Genomic DNA, 25,206 nt, shown 5'->3' with positions numbered 1-25,206 from the left:
CCACTGATTGATGAATGGAAAAAGATATTTGCTTTTACAAATAAACTTTAGGTTTGCTGATAAATGAAATGAGACATTGAAAGATGAAAGAAACAATGGGGAAGAAAAACCCCTAAATTCCATAAGAATTAAAAATGAAAAGGGAGGGTTATACATTAGAGGGGAATCTTTGGTATCAGGCATTCTGGGAAGTCTGAACCTCTCAAGTACCTCAGAAATGGGGAAAGAGAGAAGGGAAATGTGGCTGGAAATTGGGATAAAAAGGAGGCTGTGTCCTCCAAAACTTGGAGAGATCCCAGGGGAATGCCCCATGGCCTCTACCTTTATTGGAATAAAGTCAGAAAGGACTTCTCTGTCTCCTTTTTGGACAGAAACCTCTGGTGTTTGTGGATTAATTTTCCTAACAGGTGCTCCAAGCGTTGGAACTGAGATTCCTCTGCAAGCTGTGGTGAGGACCTTGGTAAAACAAACTGTGCCCTTGTGCTGTTTGAAGTCCACAGGGCATGCAGAGATCCACTCACAGCCCGTGGGAAAAGTGCTCACGGTGGAGTGGGTGGATGGCAGAGGAAGCTGTGATCCAGCAGGAGACCCAAACAGAGAGAGGGCTCCTGCTTTCAGAGATAGAGAGAGAGAGAGAGAGGGAGAGGGCCCTGCTCCCAAAGCAGAGCAGCCTGTCCTCTGAGGACTCACCCTGTGGACGAGTGACCCACACCACAGCAGTTTTGGGATGGCTGTTGTCTGTGGGAGGGAACCCAGGGCAGAGCAGAGGAGACTCCTCTCCCTTTGTGAACAGAACAAGACCTTGAGTGACAAACTGACCAAACCCCCTGCCCTGTCTCCCTGTGCTGTTGGTGGGAAAGAGGGAAGGGCTGGGGAGGGGAAAAAGTTGTCTTAAAGGCTTCTTCAACTTCTCATTATCCTTCTCTGACTCTGTTAATAATGAATTTACCTTATACCTTTAAATTTGAACCTGTTTTGCCCTTAAGAGTATTTTCCTGCCAGTCCTTATCTCAATCTCAATTAAATTTGTTAATTTTTTTCTCCCTCTCATCTGCCCAACTATAGAATAAGAGGGTGAGCAAACAACTTTTGTGGGTGCCTGGTGTTTGGCCAGTATCAAACCATGACACCAGCCATTGTGACCTGTGAAGGGCAGCAGGTAACAGCCTTTCAGGCCAATTCTGACTCCAGTTTTTGTGGAGTTGGCAGAAGATATTCTAGGAGTAGCTTGGGCTCTTCCTTTGCCCTTTTCTTCCAGCCTGAGAGACAGATATGGAGAATTTTGAGTCAGTGAAAACTTTGCCATCACAGCAGCCCAGCATCCTGGAGTTAAGAGAGAGATGCCTTCATGCTGTTAATTGAAAAACCCTGCTCATGCACTCACCAGCCAATCCTGCCTTTCCAAGATCCCAAACCCTGCTCATGCACTCACCAGCCAATCCTGCCTTTCCAAGATTCCAAACCCTGCTCATGCACTCACCAGCCAATCCTGCCTTTCCAAGATTCCAAACCCTGCTCATGCACTCACCAGCCAATCCTGCCTTTCCAAGATTCCTCTCTGTTGCTGTTCATAGCCTGGGAACATGTTTTCAGTTCAGCCATTCCCTTGAAAGAGGCAGGCAGCACAGGGGCCTTCTTTTCATGCAGTTTTCAAAAAGCAGGTCTTTCTAGTGGCCATAAAAGACAATAAACTGTTCCTTGAGGACTGATTTAGGAGGCACTGGGAAGCTCACTTGCAAAGGCATAACACTAGAAATGCTATTTTATTGGCAGCTACCTGGAACAAAGGAAAACCAGACTGACAGCTAAACCTATTTTTTAAAAAACTAAGATCTTCTTCCAAACTACTAAAACAAATAGCAACACATAGCTCTGCATGGGGTCATTTGCTTTTTCCCCAGACCATGGGGTCTTTCCTTTTTTCCTAGGATTTTCCTTTTTTTTAAGAACCAGAGCGAACCAGCTGGATTAAGACATCACTCAGAACAACTCAAAGAGCTATAAAGAGCATCTTACCTTTTCATCTGTAGGCAAAATACCAAGAGGAGGGAACAAGTGCAAAGAGAATGCAAGGGTGTCTCCAATCTCACTCTCACAGACGTGTCCCTTTGATGGTGAATCTGACAGACACATTCTGATTTTCAGTGGGAGCTGGGAGGCAGCTAAATGCTGCAGGGCAGTTAAACAGAAGGTCTGCTTCAAAGCATAGGGGGTGTTTATTTAAGCAGCCCAGCTGTCTTGTTGGCACAAACCAGGATGAAAATGCAGGTAGGAACACAGATTGCCTCATCTCTGCACTGCCAGGTTAACGTCACGGTGTTACTGTCACTGGGAGTCTTGCACTAATAATGGAGATTACCTGCATTGCCTGACAACCTACACTGCTACACTGTTGTCAGGGGAGGTCTGAGCTGTTTGCTAAACCAAACCAGTGCATGGACAAGTTTTGGGTTAATGCAACACTGCTGTGCTAGAGGGAAAGCAGTCCCAGCCTTCTCCTAACCACTTGTCTCCATGTCCTGATCTACCTTTAATTCCAGAAAACTCTTCATACCTCCTTCATTTTTCTTACCCTGTCGAATTCACCCTTACAAAAGACAGTTAGATAACACAACAGTATCCCTAGTTCTCAGTGCTCAGGTTTATTATATTTGCTGGGAATGTCCAGATGAAGGCAGGAATGATGAATCTGACTCCATGTTCTCAGAAGGCTGATTTATTATTTGATGATACTATTTTATATTAAAGAATACTAAAGTGTACTATACTAAAGAATACAGAAAGGATACTTAGAAGGCTAAAAAGATAATAATGAAAACTCCTGACTCTTTCCAGAGTCCTGACACAGCTTGGCCCTGATTGGCCAAAGAATCCAAACAACTCACACCAGAATCCAATGAAACAATCACCTGTGGGTAAACAATCTCCAAACACATTCCACATGTGAGCACAACACAGGAGCAGCAAGTGAGATAAGAATTGTTTTCCTTTTCTCTGAGGCTTCTCAGTTTCCCAGGAGAAAAATCCTGGGTGAAGGGATTTTTTCAGAGAATGTGAATGCCACACAGATGGCTGAGCACCAAAATAAACTTCTCCCTCTTTTCTAGCAGGGCCACAGTCCAAAAAAGAATCCCATGCTAGCCCTGGGCTCATTGATGCAGGTGACAGCAAGGTTCTCACCCTGCTGATGCAGCCTGCAAAGGATGAAATTCTGCCTGAGACACACACCAGGCAGGAAGAAGTCTGGCCTTGTAAGGAATTGCCTTTCTATTTAAAATGCCTTTAAATTGCTATAAAAAAACACACATGTTACAACAAAGCCCAGAATTCATCATCTTCTTAGGATTCATATATTAACAAGGGAAGTAGATGGAGTATTTGCCACGTTAAGCTGCCCCTGTAGTTCTTCACAACACCAGACCTACATCCTTATTGCTCCACCCCTCTTCCTGCACTGCCTTTTAGACCCTCAGGATTATAAGGCACCTGAGGTAGCAAATCTGCCTCTCACATGAACATATGTACAGCAAAGAGCTGCCCAGAGTATGGACTCAGGGCTGGGAAGTGAGTTGCAGTGCTGTTTTCCAGCCACAATTTCTGATCCATTTGGGTTAGTGGATGTTTACAATCCCCTAAGTGAAATCAAGGGGGGGTGGGGGTTTGCATCTTGGGTCATTTTCCCTGTGGGAAGTCTTCTCTGGACTCATTAATATAATTGCTATTTTTCTGCTCTCTGCTCGTAATCCTGCAAGGCAGCCATGGACTGAGCAGGTACATGGAAATTCTCTCATGTTTTTCTGCTATAAATACAGTTGTGTTACCTTGGTTCTGAAATAGACTCTGAAAATGTTCCTAGTATATTTGGTTTGGATTTGACAAAACAGGAACATTAGATCATCTACATTCATTCACGTGTCTCACTTAAAACATGATATCTGACAGTCCTAGCTTTAGCTTTCACATTTCTTCATGTCACACCCAAGAGGAACAAAACCCTTGAACTGAGAGACTGTCAAGATCTTTGGTGCATTTGTTATGCTCAAGGGCTGAACCAAGCTGGACCCAAGCAGGTGTGCTGGGCTAGATTTGTTTTTGGCTCTGACAAGCTCAGACTTTGGCAGACATGTGTAAAGATTTCCTGGACTCCAGACAACCCCAATCTGCAGCAATACACAAAATGTATGGGCATCTGCATGGGTGTTGTGTGTATGTGCCAGTGTGGCAGGGATGGCAGACAATAAACCCTCTCTGTGTGCCAGGCTCCCTGTAAATAAGGAGCCATGGGGTGATGGATGGGCTTGAGAAGGCCTGGGGCAGAATGGATGGGGTAGGCTCTATGGTGGCTGACATGCAGAGAGCTGGCTGGAGCCATGAGGATGGCATTGTGCAGATAAATGAGATTTGACTTCCCTGCTGGGTCTCTTTCCATCTGTTTTTCTGTTTCTGGAGGCAAATGCTGGGAAGGTTCATAAACAATCTGCCAAGAGACTTTCCTATTTCTAAAAGCTCAGTCCCAGCTTTGTAGGGTCTCCCAAAGCAGGCAGGTAATATTTGCCCTTCTCTTTTCCTTTCCAGGGCAAAAGTACTAACATTTTATTCTTTCCAACATTTCCTGCACACTAGATTTGTAAAGAATTTCAATTGTTTTTGCAGTTGTTCCAGACATCCTTGGGATGACAGAACAGCTCCCTGCTCACAAATTTTCATTCCTTTTGTGTTCCTTTTCAGAGCTGCCCTGCTTTTTAGGTTTCCTGCTTCCATCATCACCGTTCCTCCCTATCTTGCCTTTCATACTTATTGGACTCCAAAGTTTCTTTGTCCCTCCTGACTGTGATCCAAGACATTTCCTCTCTGCAGATATTCAGGCTACCTGAACACCCCCTCCACTTTGCCCCTTGAAACACCTGGTTCCTTTACCTGTGCTGTTTTCTCTCACTTTTGCTATCCCCAGACAGCACTCCAGAATAGAAAGGGCCAAATTCAGTAATATACCAATTGCATTAGTGGCAGGAGAGACAGGACATAAGGATTCAGGCTTGCAAGGCATTAAGTAGTAGTTGTAGCTACCCCTGTGCCTTCACAAAGCCTCTCCCTGGGGCAGTTTGTATCCAGTGACCACTTGAAACTTGATTCACTCAACATTAGTTGGAGGGCTGGAGCTGGGACTCCCCTCACCCATCACCTCTGGCTGACCCATCTCTCTGTGCTCTACTGTGCTGATGAGGACAGAAGTGATCTGTTCACACAGCACAGCCCAGGGAACTCCCTCTGCTGCAGCCCAGGCTTGTGAGCAGCCTGAGTCCCTGCTGAGCTCCATCACCCTGGTTTTGGTTGTCACTGGATGCCTTCGAGTCAATACATGCCCCTAGGCACAGCTGTGCCACTCTTTCTCCTGAGCCTAGCCCAGCCCGCCCTGAGAGCTTCCCAACACAACATCTGCCAGGGACAGCCAGCCCAGCAAGTCGCTGCATTGAAGGGTAAGAGGGGCCCATGAATGAATATGCAGAACCCTCTGCTCTGCTTCCCTCTGGGACTTCACAGCCATCACAGGCGACCTGCCATCAAACAGAGCCTGCTCTACCCAATAAAGAGACTAAAACAGCAACGAGCCTGAGATTCACACCCAAGATATAGTTGCTTGCTGTCAGCATGGCAGAGAAGACTCTTCGGTTTCATGTGTGATGCCAGGTGACAAATGGGACACAATCAATAGGAAAGGTCATTGCTCACCCAGCTGGAAAGTACTCACCAGTGTTACAGGGAAGAACGGGGCAGATTTGCTCTGATCTTTGCTGGGAGGGAGACATGGATCTGTCTCGACTGGCAAAACAGTTAGGCTGTGCTTTCAACATTCTTCCTTGCATGACATTCTCACTTTGAACCGTATATATAGAATTAGTGCCTTCTTCCTCAAGGGAGAGGACATGGCAATACAAAACCACTTCCATGAAACCCTCCAGCTGACAGAAAACTTCAGGTGTGAATTGGATAAGTGCCACTTAAATTCTGTGTGATTAATTCCTAGTTGCAATAAGCCATTAACTGATGCCAAGTTGATTTAATTCAGAAATGAGACCTCACTTTTATCAACAGAGGAAGAACAGACAACAAGCCGCGGGTAGCCAGGGGCTCGGTGCATGGCAGCGCACGGCTCTGTAAACACAATGACTCGGTGGGAAAAGCTTCTGTCGCCCCTCGGCGTCGCTGGCTCGGAGCCGGGACGTTCCCCTGGGGTGTGCGAGGGGCTCAGACCCTGAGAGAGGGACGGTGCCTCTGTCCGAGGCGACTTTGCTTCCCAGAGCGATCTGGGGAGGAAGGTGGCAGGAGTGACCCACAGCGGGGCGGTCGAGTCCCAGACCCGAACCGCGCATCCCTGCGAGGCACACGGCGCAGGGCACGGAGGCGACCCGTGTGGCAGAACCGCGGCGGGACCCGCGGAGTCCGGAGCGCGCTCCCCAGCACGGGTGACAATAGGTCCGGCCGAAGGCACCGCGCCCCGGTACCGGTGCTGTCCGAGCTCTCCGCTCGCCGGCACCGCGGAGCGATGCCACCGTAACCAAAGCTCCCGGCGGCGGCAGGACCGGGCATCCCCGTCAGTCCGTGTCTTTGTCTGCTCCGGGGCGCACGTAAAGTGGGAAGGTGTTCCCCACTCCTCCCCAGTCCCTGCGACAGCACAGGGGAATCAGCTCGGCGGAGCATCCACCGCTGGCCCCGGGGCGGGTGAGCACGGCGCGGGCAGCGCTGCCTACCTGTCCGAAGGTGCCGGTCCGGCGGAGCCTGGCAGGCAGGGCAGGGCAGGGCAGAGCTGTGCGAGCGGCGGAGGGGAGGCAGGTCTGCGGGGGGCAGGGGGTGTTCAAACCCGAAAGGAGAGGAGGAGGAGGAGGAAGAGGAGGAGGAGACAGAGGGAAAGCAGTGGGGGAATGTGGAGAGGAATCGGGGACATGGGGAATCCCGGGGGAGACTGGGGTGCATGGTGCCGGAGGAGGTGGGGCTGGGAGGGGCGGAGGGGCTCTGGGCGTGCGGGGGTCACTGGAGGAGTGCAGGGCCATGCCAGGGCAGCGTGCTGCGGGGGTGCCCGGCGCTACGGAGGAGGTGGGTGCGAGAGCGCAGGATGCTGCTGGCAGCAGCGCTCCCTGCCCCGGGCACGGACGGGACAGACAAAGACCGGAGACAAAGGCGTGGCAGCCCGGGGAGGCGGGGAGCGGGTGAGCCGGTGAGCCCCGCTCACCTGCGCGGTGGGGCGGGCTCCGCTCTCCCGCGGGCTTCCCCCGCGTTATGGTCCCGAGGAGGGCGAGGCGCTGGTGGCTCAGCGCGCCCCGCTCCCCGCGCCGAGCCCCGGCCCCGCCGTGCCGGGGGAGCTGCGGCGGTGCCGGGACCCCGCGGGGCAGCGGGACCGGCCCCGCTCCCGCTCCTCCCGCCCGCCGGGGGGCGCTCGCCGCCGCCGCCATGACGTCATCCGCAGGCGCTGCCGCCGCTTCCCGCGCTGGGCGGCGTGAGGGGCGGCGGGCCCGGTCGGGAGCGGGGGGTGCCGGTGCGAGAGGGAACACCGGGAGGGGGAGAGCGGGGCGGGGAGCAGCACCGGGCGGACACGGGGAGACACGGGGGCAGGTGGCCGTGCTGAGGCGGGGCGCTGGGCGGCAGTGGAGCCCCGTTGCGGGAGGGAGCACCGGCGAGCAGGCGGTTGCCAGGCTCGGTTCCCAGGCTGAGGAAAGGCGGTGCCGTGCGGTGGGTGGGAGCGGGGCGCTCGAGGGGTCTGTCCCCGTCCGCCGTTCCTTCTGGTCCCGTGGTTGAGATGAGGAGTGGGCGAGGGAGCGGCGGTGAGGGGAGCCAGGGTACGGGCACGGCACGTCCGGGCTGCTGGGGCGGCCTGTGCGGGCTGCGCTGGGCTGGTGCGGGAGCTCCCGTGATAGGCACGGGGAGGGCTCTGGGTTATGCTTACATGATATGCCCCATCCCCGGAATGTCCAAGGTTGGATGGAGTTTGTACCAGTCTGGGATCGTGGAGGGTGGCCCTGCCTCTGGCAGGGTGTTGTAATAAGATGAGCTTTAGGGTCCCTTCCAACCCAAACTGTTCTGTGACTCCGTGATCTCCCAGCCTGCACAGTCCTGGAGTGTGCAGTGCCTAGTTCCTGCTTTGTGACTGTGTGGAAGGGTGGATCCCTTGGGTTGCTTGGGAGTGTCTTTAAGAAGGAATGAAGTTTAAGTGAGGATGTGAACCTAAACCTCTAAAAACACAGATTGTTTATGATACTCTGTAGATCTTTTGTACTAATTTGAGCGCCACTGTGGCTGGGGTGCTAGAGAGATGCTTAACTATCTTAACTTTATTTAGTGTATCAGATCACTAATATTCCAGCAAGCCCTTGTACACAGGGGTATAACTCTGTTTTAAAAACTGGGGATGCAAGTAGCTCCCTGTTTTGTGCAGGTTGGACTAATTCTTCATAGGTCTGAAAAACATGTTTTATTACAGCTGAAACAGCTTGAAAATGAGTGTCTGTAGAGCTTATTGGAACTTCTGTGGTTTGTCAAAAGTCTTTGTAGAACACCTGAGTTACTGGTGGAGCCAGAGTGCTCCCGAGGCATTTAAAGACCTCTACAGTTCATGAATGGTGCTGCTGTTAGTGGTTAGAATTTACTGGCTTGCAGAGATAAAATAATTAAACAAAATAAAGTTTCTAATAGATAATTATGTACACTGTGACTTAAATTATGTAAGGCATGGAGTCTGCTAAGCTGTTGGGGACCTGAACTCCAGCATCTGCTCTTTGATTGTTTGCACATGAAAGTCAGTTTGTGACAATAATGTGCTGCCCTTTCTTGCTCACAGATTTCAGGCTCCCCAGGGATGCAGTCACAGCCAAAGCCTGTCAGAGTTTCAGGAGCAGCTGAATGATGCTCTAAGTCACATAGTTTAGTTTTAGGTGGTCCTATGAGGAGCAGGGAGCTGAACTCCATGATTCTTATAGGTGCCTTCCAACCTGAGGAATTCCTTAATCCTGTGTCACAAAGTTGACTTAATTATGCAGCTCTGCAGGGGTTGGGTTCCTTGGGACTGCAGAGAGAAACTCAGAAGTTGTTGGCAGTGGCAGCAAATGAGAACCTGTGTGGTGGTGAGTCAGTGGAAGATGCAGCTCCAAGCCTGGACAAGCAATGGTTCATGGAGGTGAAATAATAGAATAAACCCAAATAATAGAATAAACTCAAAAGCTTGAGAAGTTCTTGTGTTATATTAAGAGACAGGGCTTAGAAAAGGCAAGGACTATGAAGCTTTAAAAAACCAGGTTTTTTTGTGTTACTAAAAAGTATTTGTCTGAACTTTCCTGTATCCCAGAAAGGGAGACTGAAAGCCCCAGGAATTAAATTATGGATAATCTCTCATCCTGAGGTGTGAGCACTGGTTTGTGCACTGCTGGTAATCCCTGAGGACATGCTGGGCTTATGGGGGGTGCTCACACCTCTCCTGTGGGCTCACAGGGTCTTCTGGTGTACAGCTCCATGGGCTGACTAGATGAATAAAACAGGAGCCAGAGGATAACCATTCCTTTTGTGCTTACTTCCAGGGTCTGTGGAAGATGACCACTCTCACACGGCAGGACCTTAACTTTGGGCAAGGTAATGTGTTGTACAAAGCTGCAGCTGGTGTCCTGGTGAGGCTCCTCTTGGCTACTGAGCTTGGGGGAGTGTTGTAGGGTTGCTCTGTCCCTAAACTCTCTGCAGCTAAGAGGAGGCAGGTGAAATTTATGCAGAAAAAAAAATAACCTGTAAAAAAGGTCCCCTGAGTCTCTGGTATTGCTCTGCTGTCCCACACCCTATTCCAGCATCCTTTACTTCTCTTTTTCAGTTGTTGCAGATGTTCTTTCAGAATTCCTGGAAGTGGCTGTTCACCTCATCTTGTATGTCAGAGAAGTTTACCCTATTGGGATCTTTCAGAAGAGGAAAAAATACAATGTACCTGTCCAGGTAGGAGATTTTCTTGGAAGCTGACAGCCACGTGGACAAGCAAAATAGCAAGGATCAATCAACACTCAGCAGAAAAAACTTACACTCTGCAAAGTGATTGTTTAATGTACAGACTTATTTTTGAGGAGAGCTTAATTCCTGTCATAAGAGAGGATACAGCAAATGCTCATGGGACAGGCAGGTCATGGATAACAGTAGTAGAGGCTGCCCCAGCTCTGTGCAGTGAGGTAACAGGAATGATGTTTACTAGGAAGTAGAGATGGTTGGAATATGCTATTCCCAATATGCTGTTCTGCTAGACATTCCAGATACACAACAACTGTATGGGTGCAGTGATCTGCCTCAGCTGATTAACCCTTCCCTGAAAGAATTGCTGATTTGAATGGGCAACTCAGCATTTTCCAGCACTATTTGAAGCAAGACTTGAATGCCTTGTACACACTGGTGCTTCTGTTTAAATCTTCCCTTGTAGCATTGTCCTGGCTCATGTCAAACACAGCTCTGACTCTTCCCTGTGTTTGCTGCAGATGTCCTGCCACCCAGAGCTGAACCAGTACATCCAGGACACGCTGCACTGTGTGAAGCCTCTGCTGGAGAAGGTGAGCTCAGCCTGGGGACCTGGGCAGAAGTACTGCAAGTAGATTTAATAGAAAATAAGAGAACATAAATATTATCTTAATTGCCACATTTGTTTACAAATTTACCATACACGATATACTAGCTGATAAAAGTTCCTAACAAAACTGAAAACATCATAACCTTTCCTGGCAGTTAAGACCCTGCCTTGCTTGTCTCATACAGCACACAAGGACACATGTCTGTGTATTTCCAGTTACATCATCTTACCATTCTGCTTTACAATCCATCTGAGTTTAAGGCCCTGTTGTGGCAGACCAGTTTGAATGCTTTGCTGTGAACCAGGAAGCAAAGGTAGGCCTGGACTCCAGGTTTTGTGAGAGAAGGGTGTGACCAATGAAACATTCCAGGAGGCTGCTGGCAGGTTTTGTATGCCTTGCTCTTTACAGACAATTTTAATGGACATGTAGAAAATGGAATTGGGTCTGTTCTAAATTGGGGTTGTACAAAGCTGCTCTGTTTGGACAATGGTCTGAATGTTTCTTAATTTCATCAGTGTCCATCCCAGAGTGATGCAGTGAGATGGCTGTGCATTTCCAAAACAGGATCTAGAGGAACATACAATTTAGCACACTTCATCTCCCTCAGCCTTAGCCACAAGCTGGCAGCTTAACACCCAGCAAGAAATGGCTTTGCAAAAACATTTTTTTTCTGATTGCTAAGAATAATCTGAAGTCAGGTTTTGGATAAGGGCTTGTGCTGTGAGCCCCAACAACTGAGTGTACTCCACTGCATCAAAGAATGTGAAGCACGCTGTGGGCATCAGACAACTCATATTAAGGAAGGGATTTTTCTGTCTTGGTTCCTGCAGAACGATGTGGAGAAAGTCGTGGTTGTAATTCTGGATAAAGAGCACCACCCCGTGGAGAGATTTGTCTTTGAGATCACACAGCCACCTCTTCTTTCCATTAGGTGAGGTTTCCACTCCTGTTTCCCCCTGGCATCCAACACCCAGCTCTGAGAGATATTCTGGGAGCAACTTCAGGCCTTTGCTGCATGCCAGTAACAACTGCTGTCTCCTCCACAGTTCTGAGTCCCTGCTGTCCCACGTGGAGCAGTTACTGCGTGCCTTCATCCTGAAAATCAGCGTGTGTGATGCTGTGCTGGACAACAACCCCCCAGGTAAATGTCACCTGGATCCAAAGAGCCTCATGCCTGGCATTGTTTGGCTTGGCTGATCCTCTGGGAGCTGTTCCCTGAGCTGGAACCTGACACTTCTCTTAGGTTGCACCTTCACAGTTCTGGTTCACACACGGGAGGCTGCCACACGCAACATGGAAAAGATCCAGGTGATAAAGGTGAGTGATATCCTTGGGCACCTGACTGTGTGTGAGAAGCTGCAGAGCAAAGACTGGGCAGTGCAGGGTTTTGGCATCTTTAAGGTTAAGGCTGAGAGATTATTTTGAACATGTAGGTTCACATGAGGCACATCATAACTGTACTTGAAATGTGGTGAAATGGTTTATGGTGGTGAGCTGACAGCACATTAGCCACACACAGCAACCACTGCAGACACTTCAATTGAAATAGATTGTAACAATACTCACTGTCCAGTGCTTGCTCAGACACTTAAAAATACTCAGGCGTGTAGAATAGGTACTTGAATTTAATCAAGCAAAATAGCAGCCCTCACCCACCATCCATTTTGTATAAAGAGCAAGAAAGACTAAGATTAAAGTAATGAGTAGGTTTGGGGGCACAAATACATTGTATTTTACAGGAAACTGTGTGCAGAACACTTTCTAAAGGAACATTATTTTTAAATCCTTGCTTAGATACAGGGAAATTTTTTTCCTGAGTCAAGTTATTTTAGGTGTCATACGGCACAACAAATAAAGCTAGCAAAGTATAAAATTGTTTCAAAATGAAAGTCTGTTCTGCACTGCTTAGTAACAGAAACTTGTGGTTTAATAGACCCACCTTTAAACTTCCAAGGCAGGATGGAAAGCCATGCCCTAAGCATTCCGGAGTTGCAGTTAAATCTTGGTGTAATGAACTGGGCATGGTAGCTCAGTACAGCTGAGAGTGTATCTTTTAAAGAAGTGAGATGTCACCTTTGCAGTAAGTGCGGTGGGCATCACTTTGATGCTGTAACTGAAGACAATTATGCTGAGCGTCAGGGACAAGTGTGTAAGTGTTAAGTTTTGTTGTTGTGGAAGGTTTGAATTGACTGTTCCTTCCCTCAGCCACTCTGTCTCTCTTTCAACTTAACACAAAACAAGTGCTGAGGAGGAGCTCACCTTACAGCACTGCTGGGTTCTGCCAGTAACACCTTGTGTTCCTGCCCCCAGGATTTCCCTTGGATCCTCGCTGATGAGCAAGACGTGCACATGCACGACCCCCGGCTCATTCCCCTGAAAACCATGACATCTGACATCTTAAAGGTGAGCAGGGCATTCTGACCAAGAGGTGCTGAACCCGCTGTGGTTCTGAACTTTGAATGCTCTGACATCAGCTCTGCAGTTTTCTGTGGTGTAACAACTTTAAACATACTGCTGAGCAGTAGCTTAGTCTTGTAGATGTCTGTGCCAGTAATCAAAGCAGGGCAAGACTCCTCATAACAAAAAAGGAAACCTGGTTATGGGGGAAGGTGTAAGCACTTCCTGTTCAGCCTGTTGCAGGCTTTTTTTTTTTCCATTCACCTACCTGTATACCAACAGGACTGTTGCTTGTTTCTCTCTCCAGATGCAGCTCTATGTAGAAGAGCGAGCTCACAAAGGCACCTGATTTCAAATCTTCCTTGCCTTCAAGCTTCATCTGATCTTCCAGTGGAGTGAGATCTGTCACAAACTGTATCTTGATAACCATCTCTTCAGCTGGCCTTCTGGGTGAATGTAGAGCAGCTGCTGCCTCTTTATTTCAAGTGCTCTTACCACTGTATAAAGAACTGACTTGGAATGGGGAGCCAGAGCCTGTTCCCATCTTGTGTGAGAGTACAGGTGTTGATACAGTGCATCCTTGGGGAGTCAGTGCTTTATTACCAGTCCAGTTCTCACCTGAAAAGGGCAGCTCCAGTGCACACAGGCAGTGATAGACAGCTAGGAGCTGTCACACAATCCATGAGAGCAACACTTGTGCTAAGGGGGAGTGAGGCCTTATGTAGTGTCTGTCCACTGTGACCATCCCAAGCAGTCTTCAATAAATACCAAGTTTTACCCCAGTTGAACTGGGCTGATTTCTGTCAAAACCAGGCTCCTTTCTTCAGTGAAGAAGTATTTTTATTTTCTGTGGAGCTTCCCCTGCTTTTCTGGCCTGTATGTGGACTCTGTCAATTCCTATGAAAGGCTGTACCCCTTTCACTCAGAGGCAGCATTAGCAACATGGAATTTGTCTGTCCAGCAAGGACACCTGCCAAGTATCCTACTCCTAACCCAGAATAAGCAAGGAAAGCACTAATAATCCTGCACCTCTCAGAGCAGATGGAACATGGCCTTCACATCATTTCTGGGTGTAAAAGGGTGGGAGACACAGTTCAAACAAGCTGAGCTTGTTTGTCAGAGAATTTGGTACACTAGCCTGTCCAGTACCTCCTGCTTCCTCCAAGTAACAAGTGTAGAACATTATAGATCCAGTCTGGGCACTGCTTTAACATTTTATATTGGGTTACACTGCTCAGTATAAACCAAAGGTGATGTGGGAAAAGCCCAGCTCAATCAAAAGGCACTTGTGTTGTTAGGCAGCTGCCTCAAGGGACTTCTTACCTCCTCTTTCTCTACCTGTTTATTCAAACACCAAGCGACTGTTTTGGATCATTTTGAACATAGACACTTAGAGAAAGGGTAAGGAATTCACTACCAGTGACACAGCACTTAGGAACAAGAGGTGACAGTTTCCTGATGCTATGGAGGGTCTGATGCAGATCATAAATCTTAACACTGAAACAGGAAAGAAAATATCACACAGAACAAGCTGTGGCAGAGTCCTTGTAGATACCATTGATAATCTGAAATTAAGCATTTTAGCCTAATCTTTCCTATGTTCCATAAACAAGAAAGTGTCTTTAAGACTGTCTGTGTTAGCATAATAATGTATTAACTAGAAAAGATAGATCTCATATTTAATTGTCCCAGTTTTTCTCTGGAAGGGCACCAGTAACTGCAGTAGCATCCTTGGTAGAAGAGAATGGAAGATGAAGACAGAACACCCTTCCAAAGGGCTGGGCCTGCTGAAGTTCTACTGTGAACAAGAGCTGCAAGACAAAGCTAGGACAGACCCAGACAGCACAAGCAAACAGTGCACCTGAGGCCACTTGGTTACAGTCCTGAGGTAACAGCAAACCCTTCCACAGTGCTTCACAACGCGGTCTGGGGCCCAATGGTGATGCTGCTGTTTGTCACACGGATGCCATACCATCCTGCCCAGTACTGGGTGTCGTGGCCTCCGTGCTGGAACCAGATGTAACGAACTCCTGCTGGGTAATTCTGGAAGGTGTGAGAAATCTGCACAGAAAAGAGAATTCCTCTTAATTTGCCTAAATAAACCAGTGCTCACTTAGAAGCTCAGAAAACTACAGTGTGTGAATCTTAGAATGAGCTCTTCCTGAGCCTAGATAGCTTTCACTGAAAGTGCACCTACCCTGTTCTTTTGGGGAGGAGGGGGTGGTAGGGGGAGGAAAGAAGTCTTTCTCACTCAGCCTCCTCCCCAAAATCCTATCTGTGTTAAGCTAACATTAAGCTTGATTTTTAAGTGCATGTTTAAGTAACATCTAATGCAGAATGTACAGCAAATCAAACCAGTTAAACACCTGTAACAGTTTAAGAAAAGTTAAGTCTGCAATACTTGGCTATCCATGCAGTAGTTTTAAAACAGTTTTTTGATAAAAAAAACCCTGAAATCTGCTCTTGTTATTTAATTATTTAGACAGAATCTTAAGTAAAGCTAAAAAACAATTAAAAAGACTGCATTAAACAACACAGAAGCCCACAGGATACTCTATAGAAAATGCTGGGCACCTAAAAATAGTATCTGTCTCATTCAGGACACTACTGCTTCTTCAGCATCATCAACAGCAAGGGCTGACTCACCTTCTCTATAGAGCAGAGGAGGCTGTGGAGCAGAGAAAGTCCACTGGCACTTTTGGCCAAGTGAGACTTGCAACACACCAGTGTCACAACACTGCTGTAAAGCTCCTGCCCCCCTGGCTGCTGCTCACCTCTCTCCACTGGGCATCACTCCACTGCTCAATGACCACTGGCTCGGGACGGAATTCCTCCAGGACGATGTAGTCTTTGGAGAGCAGCCTCACGGTGAGCTCGTAGCGGCACCCGCAGTCAAACCTGGCAGCGTACCTGGAGAGGCAGGAGGAATCAAGGAGCAGGGCTGTATATACAGCATTCAGTGGTCTTTATTTTTCAAAAGCAGGCTCCAAGGGGATCCCTGTCTGCAGAGGAAAAGGAGTGAAGGAGTGTCATCCCCATAGCTATAGAGAAGTTCTAGAACTTACAGCTATCCCACCCTTCACAGGATTGCCACCGTGTAGTCCACTGAGTAAGTTTAGATTTAGCTTATTCTTACTCAAGAACTACAACTCCCAAAGAATAAAGAACTGATTTTATGGCATGAAAAGCTCTAGAAGCCTAGCTTACCTCTAGACCAACACTAGAAATTCTAATTTTCAGTGCTTCCACTCACCAGTCCTTGACTGTAATTTCAGGCCGTTTCTCATCCATCAGCTGATTCCAATAGCCTTCTTTATCCAGGGTAATGAGTTGAGACTTGAAGCATGGCCTGAAACAGACATAGAGATACTCAAAGTTCTACAGAACACCTCTCTCTTGCTTGCTGTCCTTTCCCTGACAGCTTTAATACCCACCCAGATCCTGAAGGCCCTCAAAGCTGACCTGGCTAAACCCTGCCTTATCCATAGCTAGAACCTGACAAGAAAATGAACTGAATTAGCTTCACCCCAAGATAAAAAGAATAGTTATCTACAAGCTGCATGAAGAGGGGTCTCTGTACTGATGTATTGGTAACAGGAAACTAGTGCCTAGTGCTTGTAAAAGCTGTTGATCCTCCTCTGGTGACAGCTTTTATTACAAGTTGTTTGTGTGACACACCCACCACTCCTGAAGGTTACAGAGCTTTGACCTTGTCAGGTAAGTACAGTTGACTGAGTTTGCCAGATCCTTACCTTTCTCTACCACCTTTGGGAGAGGAGAAGCAGGGATCCCATGTGGATTATCCTAAGTATAAAAATTACAGGAAGTTCCTGGTAGGCAGAGAAATTTAGCACCTACTGTGATCAATTCTCTCAGCAGTACCCATCTCTTTAGATTAACTGGCATAAAGGGTTAATGAAGCTTCTTCCTCTTCCCACAGGTGATCTAAGGTTCAGGACCTGCCACCAGCCTTCTAACCATGGTGCCTTTTCAGACAGATGGGAGGAAGCAGGTTTCCCAGTTCCACATTACTGGTATCCAGTTCTTACCCATATGAAGTGACAAAGTATTTCTGTACTTTGGGGTCTGGCATATGACTTCCATGAGCTCCAGGCAGCTCCTCAATTTTCCACTTATCTCCTTCATTGTGATCAATTGTCCAGTGCTGGAAGTTCTCTAAAAACACAGGTGGCCAAGGTCAGGGTTAGGACTTCAGCTACCAGCAGGATCTCAGCTTTTGTTAGAATCAGCAACAGGAGAATTCTAGGAAGCTACTTGATCTTTCAAATCCACTGTATTTTTCCTACAGCTGTGACTCCTGTCATTATGCTGCCATTACCTTTTTGTGTCTCTCAGCATCTAGGACAGCAGGTAGCAGATTTCTGACTGCATCAGAAAATCAGCAGCAGCAATAAAGTAGGATCCCTGTAGTTATATTAGTCAAGTCTTTAGTAACAAAAGTTCTCCAGCTCCCCAAATGTTTAATCCCAGTCCCTGATCGTTTCAATACCACAATTGTCACTGCCTGTCGTACTGGGGCCTTATGACTCCAGATTTTTCTGGCTAAAACCACAAATTGCAGGAGCTGAGCTATAAGTCTGACCTAGCAGAGCTACACCCAATAGCTGGACAGTCCCACAGCACTGGCAGTAGCTGAGGCATGACTCATTCAGACTGCTCGGAAACTCTTAGTCCTTTATTATAAATAATGAAACCAACCTTCAGCACGAGGGTTTTTGATTAAGTTTTTCTTCATGTGGAAGAGCATGTAGAAGATCTTCCAGTCAGAGATGCTTCTGTCCAGGCTCTGATGATAAAACCCGTCGCGCTGGCACTTGCGCTTCCACAGGGTGTTCAGGTCCACCACGTAGCGCCACTGCGAGCACACCAGCCGGCAGGTGCGGATCAGCTCCCGGGCGGGCAGCAGCGACAGCAGCTCCACCAGCACATCCTCGGGGAGGTCCCCGATGGTTGTCATGGCAGGCCGCGGCCCGCAGGAGGGCGAGGGGAAATCCGCGGCACGAGGGGCCGAGCTGCCGGAAGCGAAGGCAGTTTCCTCTCGTGACTAACAGAACCGCGGACAGCCCGTCCGGCCCCAGCCCCGCTCCCCGCCGCAACTCCCGCCCGGCCCCAGCCCCGCGCCCCGGCCCCACCTGGCTCCGCCCATCTGCGCCTCCGGACGCGGATGTGCGGGGCCGCGGGGCGGGGCTGCCGTCCTGGGGCGGGGCCGCGGCCCCGGAGCGGGGCGGGGCCGCGTTGGGGCGGGGCAGCGTTGGGGCGGAGATGGGCGGGGCCGCGTTGGGGCGGAGATGGGCGGGGCCGCGTTGGGGCGGGGCCGCGTTGGGGCGGAGATGGGCGGGGCCGCGTTGGGGCGGTGCCGCGGTGGGGCGGAGATGGGCGGGGCCGCGTTGGGGCGGGGCCGCGTTGGGGCGGGGCCGCAGGGCGGGGCCCGGTCCCTTCTGACAGCGCCCGGGCCGCTCGCCCAGCCCCGTGTGGCGCGGCCGGCGCAGCGCAGCTCGGGGCGGCTCGGCTCCGGCCAGCCCGCGCAGCAGCGGCTCAGGTAAGAGCGCTCGGTGCCTCCCCTGAGCCTCCGCGGGCTTTCCGGGCTGGCTCCTGGGGAAGGAGGAGGGACACGCGTGTGCCCCGAGCACGTCAGGGGATGCGCGCTGCCGGGAGCGTGTCCGTGATGCAAAGCCCTCCCGGTTTGGATGCTTAGCTGGGGTGGGAAAGGAGAGGCACCTCCGTCCCTTTCCCGAGTGCGGGAGGAAGCCTGGCTAACAGCGCTCTGTCAGCAGGCAGGGAGCAGGAGAGGCTTCTGAAATTCCTGTACGAGATGAAACCAGCATGATCCCTCCCTCCTACTTTTAAAAAATTACGTTTTGGCCTTTGGGACTGTGCATGAGGGTTGGAAGTGTGGGGAGAATAAGAAATCACTAATGCTGTCTCTATAAAAGCCAGGGAATTTTAAATTACAGTTTGCCCCTGCTGGGTGCAGTGCAGATAGAGGACACATCTGAACCTCTAGATTTAGGATGCTGCTACAGCAGTGACTCCCAGTTTCTTCCCTTCCTTGCCAGGTTTGGCACCCCTGTGTTTTGTTTAGTTGCATGCCAGGGTATTTCACCTCTGTTCTTAGTGCTCTCCCAGGCTCACTGAGTCATTCCTGAGGAGTTTGGCTGCATCCATCCGGTGTGCTGCAATCTCAGCAGCTTCCAGCACCAGGACACAGCTGACATAAAAGCAGTGTGACAGTGCATCCCTCACGGGTGCCAGGGGCTCTGAATCTGCACACTCATCTTTCCATAGCCCTGCAGCACCTGCACCTGGGCCTCAGGGCAGCAGAGAGCTGTTTGGAGTTTAGAATTAGCACATGAAGTTAGAGCAAACACTTCTGACTTTATTCCTCCAGTTATGAGGCCATAGACATTAGAATATTAGAGAATATCAGCTGAGGTATTTTCAGTTATGCTCAGGCCTTAACTTCATCCAGGCTCCTGATTAAGTGCCAGCACTCTGGGGGAAAGACTGTCAGACATAGAATGAACCATTGCAAAAGTGGCTGTCAAGAAGCTAAACACTGATATTTGAGTACTGCTTTGCAGCATTTGTTATCAGGGATGTTCTTAAAGGCAGAACAAGCATCCATGTGCCTTCCTCTGCAGAGGAAATCTGTACTAGGAAGCTGATTTTTGCAGCAGCAGAGATTCTGGAGGGACTGGTTCCAGCCTGGATAATGAACAAACTCAGTGGTCAAATACATACGTTTTGTGGGCAGATTTAATTCAGGGCTTTTACTTGGAATATAAAAATAGTAATCTGCTTCAGGCTATTAATGTAATGAGGAACAGGAGACCTTGAGGCTAGGAATCAAAAATCCTTCAGATAACATATTTATTTTCCCTTTTTTCTACTGCATCAGTGTCTGGCATTGCTGAGGGTGGGAAACCCTCACCATTGCTTTCCTCTCTCTCTCAGACAGCTGTGCCCAGCCCCAGGGATGGAGTCCCTCCCTGAAGCAGTCCTGATCCAAATCCTGGCTTCCATCCCTGCGGTGGAGCTGGTGCTGGTGTGCCGCCTGGTCTGCTGCCAGTGGAAGAACCTGGTCGATGGAGCTGCACTTTGGATCCTGAAGTGTCAGCAGGAAGGCCTCACCAGAGCAGAGGCAGATGTAGAGAACTGGCAAAGCTTCTACTTCCTGAGTAAGAAAAGGAAGAATCTCATCAAGAACCCATGTGGTGAAGGTGAGAGGCATCACAAGAAGCTTCAGGGTGTCAGAGAGATGACCAGTCACTGAGGATTGTGTTAGTCTAGTCTTTGAAAATACATCTTAGTTTCTGTCAGGTTGCAAAATTTTCCCCCTGCCTAAGAGTCGAGTCACTCAATCTGTGCAGCCAAAAATTTAATGAGCACAAAGGCCCTTGATAATCAGCCCTTGAGAGACATCACAAGAAGCTTCAGGGTGTCAGAGAGATGACAGTCACTGAGGATTGTGTTTCTCTAGTCTTTGAAAATACATCTTAGTTTCTGTCAGGTTGCAAAATTTTCCCCTGCCCAAGAGTCGAGTCACTCAATCCATGCAGCCAAATCATTTAATGAGCACAAAGGCCCTTGATAATCAGCCTTTGCAAAGGGCTTCACATAACATTAACTTTATCTAACCTCTGCAAGGATCTAAATCATGTTTGAGACTGAAAGATGTCCTTTGTAGAAACCATCCAACACAGTAATGGTTGTGCCATTTGTTTCTGTATTGCTTCTTGCTAAGCCATGACAGGAGAGATGAAGCCTTTCCCAGCTCAGGGGTGAGTCTGCCCTCAGCTCCCCAAGCCCTTCAGGCTTCTCTCCTTGGAGCAGTTCAGGCCAATCATGTTTTTACTCTCCTCACCTCAGCCCATGTTAGAGACTGGGCACACACCCCATGTGCCATTATTCTGAATATGTGACCTTCACTTGCCAGAGCTATAAGCTGCTCAGCAATAAGCAGCAGTAACCAAGCCTCACAACCCAAGCAGCAACAATTTCACACATCATAGACCAAAGCAGTATCAACACAGCTTCCCCATTTGGTTTACAAGTGACCTTCTGCAAGCTTTTCCAACATCCAGGTTTGCCTCTTAAAAACCCTGATGTTTAAGATCTTACTACTTCAGAAAACACCACTTAGTGCTTTAGAAAACTTAGAAATAAAGCAATCAGCATCTGTCCCCAGAGTCTTTGTGTGCTGTGGCACTGTTCAGAATACCTAAATTCTTTCCCTGGAGTACTTTCTTAGAGCCACACATACCCAGCCAGTTTGCTGGGGAATGTTCAAGTTTGGTGTGATTAGGCTCAGTCAGGCTGAAGGGTTTTGCCTGACCTCTGTTTAACAAACATATCCACAGTCTACATGTGAAATCAGTGCTGTGTCTGATATCAAACTTTCACAAGCCAGAGGAAGGTTCCAGTGGGAGATGGTCAAGTTCCCCACATCCACAGGACTCATCCAAGTCTCTTTTCTGCCATTTGCAGAAGGCTTGGAGCACTGGGGAGAGGTAGAGAATGGAGGTGATGGCTGGAAAATTGAAGAGCTCCCAGGGGACTTTGGAAAAGAATTTCCTAGTGAAGAAGTCCATAAATACTTTGTCACATCTTATGAGTAAGGCTGCTTTCTTCTCTTGCTCAGGAAAGGGGGCATTTTTGGTTCTCCCAGGAGGGATTGTGATCCCAATTGGCATCTTGTGTTTCAGGTGGTGTCGAAAGGCTCAGGTCATTGACCTTAGGGCTGAGGGCTACTGGGAAGAGCTGATGGATACAACCCAGCCTAAAATCATGGTAAGAGACTGGTAAGTATTAAGGAAGGCTCTGAGGACAGGCAGAGGGTTAAGAAAGATAAGGAAGAGAGGGAGGGCATAGACCTTTTACATATATAGATATATATATATGATATATATAAATCTATAAATATAAAAATATTTTAAAATATTAAAAATTATTAAAAATAGATAAAATAGATATACAAATAGATGAAATACAAATAGATAAATATAGAAAACTATATATTAAAAATATATATGTGTGTATATATATATATGTATACATATATATGTATATATATATATATATATATGTATATGTATATATATATATATATATATATATATATATATATATATATATATAGGCCCTTAAAACCTCAGCTGCCAGGACCCTGGATGTGGGACAGAGCTCACAGGCAGCTCCCATGGGCTTTAAACTGTTGGAGCACATGAACTCCAAAGCCCAGGTTCCTGTGGTCAGTGAGGGGAGGTGGTGGGCTGGGCTAAGAACCATTGCAGATTTCCATCTCCAAGCAAGGCTGCTGTAATTGGTGAGCATGGTGGAGCCTTTGCAGAGCTCTTACAGGTAATGCCAACACCTGGGGTCTCCTTGTAGGTATGCAGGACGTAGTGATGCTGGCTGTCTCTATGAGCTGTGTGTGAAGCTGCTCTCTGAGAACGAGGATGTGCTGGCTGAGTACAAGAGTGAGACTGTCACCATCCCACAGGGAAATGATGCCAGCTGGACTGAGGTGAGTTACAGGTATGGGCTCAGCAGGTGACACCCGACCTACATGAATCAGGAATATTTTTAAGCAGAAGAATTCTCCAAGGGGAGGAGAAGGCTCTGTCATGTGTTCTCTGGAGCCATGATCCTATGATTGAAAAAGGAGAAGGGAGGCTGCTTTACAGGAAACTCACACTAGCAGGTGTAAGATGCAGGAGATGTCACAGAATCACCAGGTTGGAAGAGATCTTCAGGATCATTGAGTCCAACCTGTTCCCTGATACCTCAACTCAACCCTGGCACCCAGTGCCACATCCAGGCTTTTTTAAACACACCCAGGGATGGTGACTCCACCACCTCCCCAGGCAGACCATTCCAGTACTTTATCACTCTTTCTGTGAAAAACTTTTCCTAATATCCAACCTATATTTCCCTTGAGGCAGCTTGAGATTGTGTGATCTGGTTCTGTCAGTGCTCCTGGAGAAAGAGCCCAGCCCCAGGTGAGCACAGCCACGTTTCAGGAGCTGCAGAGAGTGATAAGGTCACCCCTGAGTCTCCTTTTCTCCAGCTGAGCACCCCCAGCTCCCTCAGTGGTTCCTCACAGGGTTTGTGTTCCCAGCCCCTCTCCAGCCTCCTTGCCTCTTCTGGATGTGCTCAAGTATCTCAATGTCTTTCCCAAACTGAGGGGTCACAACTGGACACACACAATGTCCACCTGGGAGTGATTCAGTGCCCTCTGAACAATGGGACCAAAGCTTCTCCCACTGTAAATGCCCCCACGCTTACCCAGCCTGGCAGGTCTGACCGTGCCCAGCGGGGCTGAAGGCTCTGTGCACTGAACAACAGTAGCTTTGTGGTGGTCTGACACTTACTAACACTGTTTTGTCTCTTGTCCCACAGATCTCTCACACCTTCTCCAGCTACAGGCCCGGGGTGCGCTTTGTGCGCTTTGAGCACGGCGGCCAGGACACGCTCTTCTGGCAGGGCTGGTACGGCGCCCGCGTCACCAGCAGCAGCGTGACAGTGGAGCCATAGCTCTGCTCAGCCAGCACCTGCATGCTGCAGTTGACTTCCCTCAGGGCATCCCCCAGCCTTTGGATGGTTTCTGCATGGTGCTGCTGCTGGCTGTAGAGCATTTGGCCTTTCTGCATAGGAATGTGTGTGCGAGATGCCAGGAGCCACCACCCATCCTGCCTCAAGAGGACTATGCAAAGAATGGGAATGAATTTGGGAATGCACTTCACCCCTTGCACTGATGTCCTCTGTCAGACAGGAGATCACCTAAAAATCCTGCAGAGCTCCTGTCTTAGTCTCTAATGCCTAGCACCCTGCCTGAGGCAGCTGTCTCCCCTGCCTGCTCTCCTGACTTGGGCACTCCTTAACTTGAAGGGGTACTTAAAGTATATTTTCTGGAAGTTAGAGTGGGAAGAAAAGAATAAAGAAAACCACAGACCCTGCGTCTCAAAACAAACCAGTGAAACCCAGAGTCCTGTCCCCAGCTGTTTCCATGACCTGCAGTGAGAACCTCGGCTTCTTCCATTTATAAAAAGATAACATTGTTTACCAAAGAGGAGCTCTAGCTTGGCTGTCAATACTATTAGTTTAATTTTTAGTGATAATGCAGAGTAAAAGAGAGCAAGAAAGGGTGAATCCTTTTCTCTTACACTGTTCCCAGCATCCATTTATCAAGGGAAGTGTTGGGAAGAAAAACGTCTGGTGTCCAGTCCTGGGGCTTCATTTGGCTCCTTCAGAGAGATGGCATCTGAGAGTAATTGCTGGCAAAGAGAGAGAGAGATGACAACAACTTAGAGAACTGGGTTAGGAAAAATTTGGGATAGGGTCCAGAAAAAAATGAAAACAAACTCATTTACTCCTTCCTGGCCTCTGCATGCTTCAGGCAACAAGCATCCTGGTCATCCAGTGTGACTCTGCTGGCAGGACACAGAAAGCTGCTGGCCTTGCTCCACCTCTGCTGACCATGTCTGCAAGAAGTACACATCTGCCTCTGCTGTGTGCTTGCTCACATGACAGCACTTCAGTCTCCCACTTGAGCTTCTTGACATCCCTCAGGGCTGTGTGCCCCATCCTGAACAGACCCCTAAGCTTTCCTGAACCAGGATTGTCCCTGCTAGTGTCACTAGAGGACACGAAATAAAACAACCCGCACTCTGGAATCTCCAAGGTTAAAAGAAGGGCATTTAATTTCTGACTCCAGCATTTATAGACTTCCAGAAGTGACAGTGGATTGAAGGATGACAGTGCCACGTCTCCAATGACACTGGACAAACCAACAAACAGTCCATCAAATTTTTCCTTCTCCAGAAGAGAATGCAAAACAATAATTATTTAGAGAAAAGCATGTCAGAAAGTTCCTTACAAGAATGTAAACATCAGAAGGCTCAGAAGAACTTAGAACAGGGCTACACTGCTAGTTATTCCACTCAGAAGAGCATCCCCTAACAGAGCTGGTGTTGCCTAAAGAAAGTCTATTTTTGTGTCCATGTGTCTGCCTTCCCTCCCTGGGCTGCCTTTAAGTGCCCCTTTGCACATGTAGTGCCTGCTACTGCCTGCAGCCAAAGGAAGGAGCTCCCACCTGGACACTGTGCATGCTGCTTCCTCAGGCTTTCTGCACAGCTGCCCCTGGGTGCCACACACACGCCACAGTCCAGGCAAACATAATAAAGTGACACAATTGTGTGTGGATTTC

The 25,206-nt window shown here is 48.6% G+C and overlaps 4 protein-coding genes across 11 annotated transcripts in view; 2 read left to right on the top strand and 2 right to left on the bottom strand.

The window, feature by feature from the left end:
* Positions 1 to 8,084, bottom strand: part of DRAXIN (dorsal inhibitory axon guidance protein) — an 18,844-nt gene extending 10,760 nt beyond the window's left edge. Inside the window, exon 1 of one of the 4 annotated variants that reach the window (XM_059866956.1) lies at positions 7,940 to 8,084. The gene's annotated coding sequence lies outside the window, so the exon portion shown is untranslated. Of the gene's footprint in view, positions 1 to 690; positions 796 to 6,749; positions 7,117 to 7,228; positions 7,355 to 7,939 lie in introns of those variants that run through there. The other 3 variants (XM_059866957.1, XM_059866955.1, XM_059866958.1) reach the window with 3 other exon arrangements.
* Positions 7,427 to 15,106, top strand: MAD2L2 (mitotic arrest deficient 2 like 2). 3 transcript variants are annotated; one of them, XM_059866963.1, is made up of 9 exons: positions 7,427 to 7,511; positions 9,564 to 9,615; positions 9,845 to 9,963; positions 10,491 to 10,562; positions 11,411 to 11,511; positions 11,627 to 11,721; positions 11,824 to 11,897; positions 12,891 to 12,983; positions 13,285 to 13,759. In XM_059866963.1, exons 2-9 carry the CDS (start codon positions 9,576 to 9,578, stop codon positions 13,324 to 13,326), a joined length of 636 nt encoding a protein of 211 aa, XP_059722946.1. In that variant the 5' UTR covers positions 7,427 to 7,511; positions 9,564 to 9,575; the 3' UTR covers positions 13,327 to 13,759. The 3 variants fall into 3 exon arrangements, with proteins under 3 accessions (XP_059722946.1, XP_059722945.1, XP_059722944.1); XM_059866962.1 differs by lacking the exon at positions 7,427 to 7,511 and adding an exon at positions 8,125 to 9,166; XM_059866961.1 differs by lacking the exon at positions 7,427 to 7,511 and adding an exon at positions 14,670 to 15,106 and having other exon boundaries at positions 13,285 to 13,372.
* LOC132337926 (F-box only protein 44-like) lies at positions 14,611 to 18,164 on the bottom strand. The gene is made up of 6 exons (XM_059866960.1): positions 18,131 to 18,164; positions 17,697 to 18,010; positions 17,027 to 17,153; positions 16,231 to 16,326; positions 15,752 to 15,887; positions 14,611 to 15,038 (listed from the first exon to the last, which is right to left on the bottom strand). The coding sequence occupies exons 1-6, from the start codon at positions 18,142 to 18,144 to the stop codon at positions 14,892 to 14,894; spliced, it is 834 nt and encodes a 277-aa protein (XP_059722943.1). The 5' UTR covers positions 18,145 to 18,164; the 3' UTR covers positions 14,611 to 14,891.
* Positions 15,886 to 25,206, top strand: FBXO2 (F-box protein 2). Of its 3 annotated transcripts, XM_059866964.1 has the most exons (7): positions 15,886 to 16,086; positions 16,918 to 17,011; positions 19,953 to 20,218; positions 21,486 to 21,612; positions 21,704 to 21,799; positions 22,389 to 22,524; positions 23,400 to 25,206. In XM_059866964.1, the coding sequence occupies exons 3-7, from the start codon at positions 19,975 to 19,977 to the stop codon at positions 23,532 to 23,534; spliced, it is 738 nt and encodes a 245-aa protein (XP_059722947.1). In that variant the 5' UTR covers positions 15,886 to 16,086; positions 16,918 to 17,011; positions 19,953 to 19,974; the 3' UTR covers positions 23,535 to 25,206. The 3 variants fall into 3 exon arrangements, with proteins under 3 accessions (XP_059722947.1, XP_059722949.1, XP_059722948.1); XM_059866966.1 differs by lacking the exon at positions 15,886 to 16,086 and having other exon boundaries at positions 16,322 to 17,011; positions 22,389 to 22,535; XM_059866965.1 differs by lacking the exons at positions 15,886 to 16,086; positions 16,918 to 17,011 and adding an exon at positions 18,434 to 18,537.

The sequence above is a fragment of the Haemorhous mexicanus genome, chromosome 23 (assembly GCF_027477595.1).
Source record: "Haemorhous mexicanus isolate bHaeMex1 chromosome 23, bHaeMex1.pri, whole genome shotgun sequence".
NCBI classification, from domain to species: Eukaryota; Metazoa; Chordata; class Aves; order Passeriformes; family Fringillidae; genus Haemorhous; species Haemorhous mexicanus.
This window is presented reverse-complemented; position numbering and strand designations above follow the sequence as displayed.

Coding starts and splice junctions, on each gene's coding strand:
- FBXO2 (XM_059866964.1), top strand. CDS start 19,975: ATGGAGTCCCTCCCTGAAGCAGTCCTGATCCAAATCCTGGCTTCCATC. Junction 21,800..22,388: donor AAAATCATGGTAAGAGACTG/GTAAGTATTAAG, acceptor GTCTCCTTGTAG/GTATGCAGGACGTAGTGATG. Junction 22,525..23,399: donor ATGATGCCAGCTGGACTGAG/GTGAGTTACAGG, acceptor CTTGTCCCACAG/ATCTCTCACACCTTCTCCAG.
- MAD2L2 (XM_059866962.1), top strand. Junction 10,563..11,410: donor TGAAGCCTCTGCTGGAGAAG/GTGAGCTCAGCC, acceptor TGGTTCCTGCAG/AACGATGTGGAGAAAGTCGT. Junction 11,512..11,626: donor CCACCTCTTCTTTCCATTAG/GTGAGGTTTCCA, acceptor TCTCCTCCACAG/TTCTGAGTCCCTGCTGTCCC.
- LOC132337926 (XM_059866960.1), bottom strand. Junction 17,154..17,696: donor CAAAAACCCTCGTGCTGAAG/GTTGGTTTCATT, acceptor CTGTGTTTTTAG/AGAACTTCCAGCACTGGACA. Junction 15,039..15,751: donor GTGATGCCCAGTGGAGAGAG/GTGAGCAGCAGC, acceptor TTTTCTGTGCAG/ATTTCTCACACCTTCCAGAA.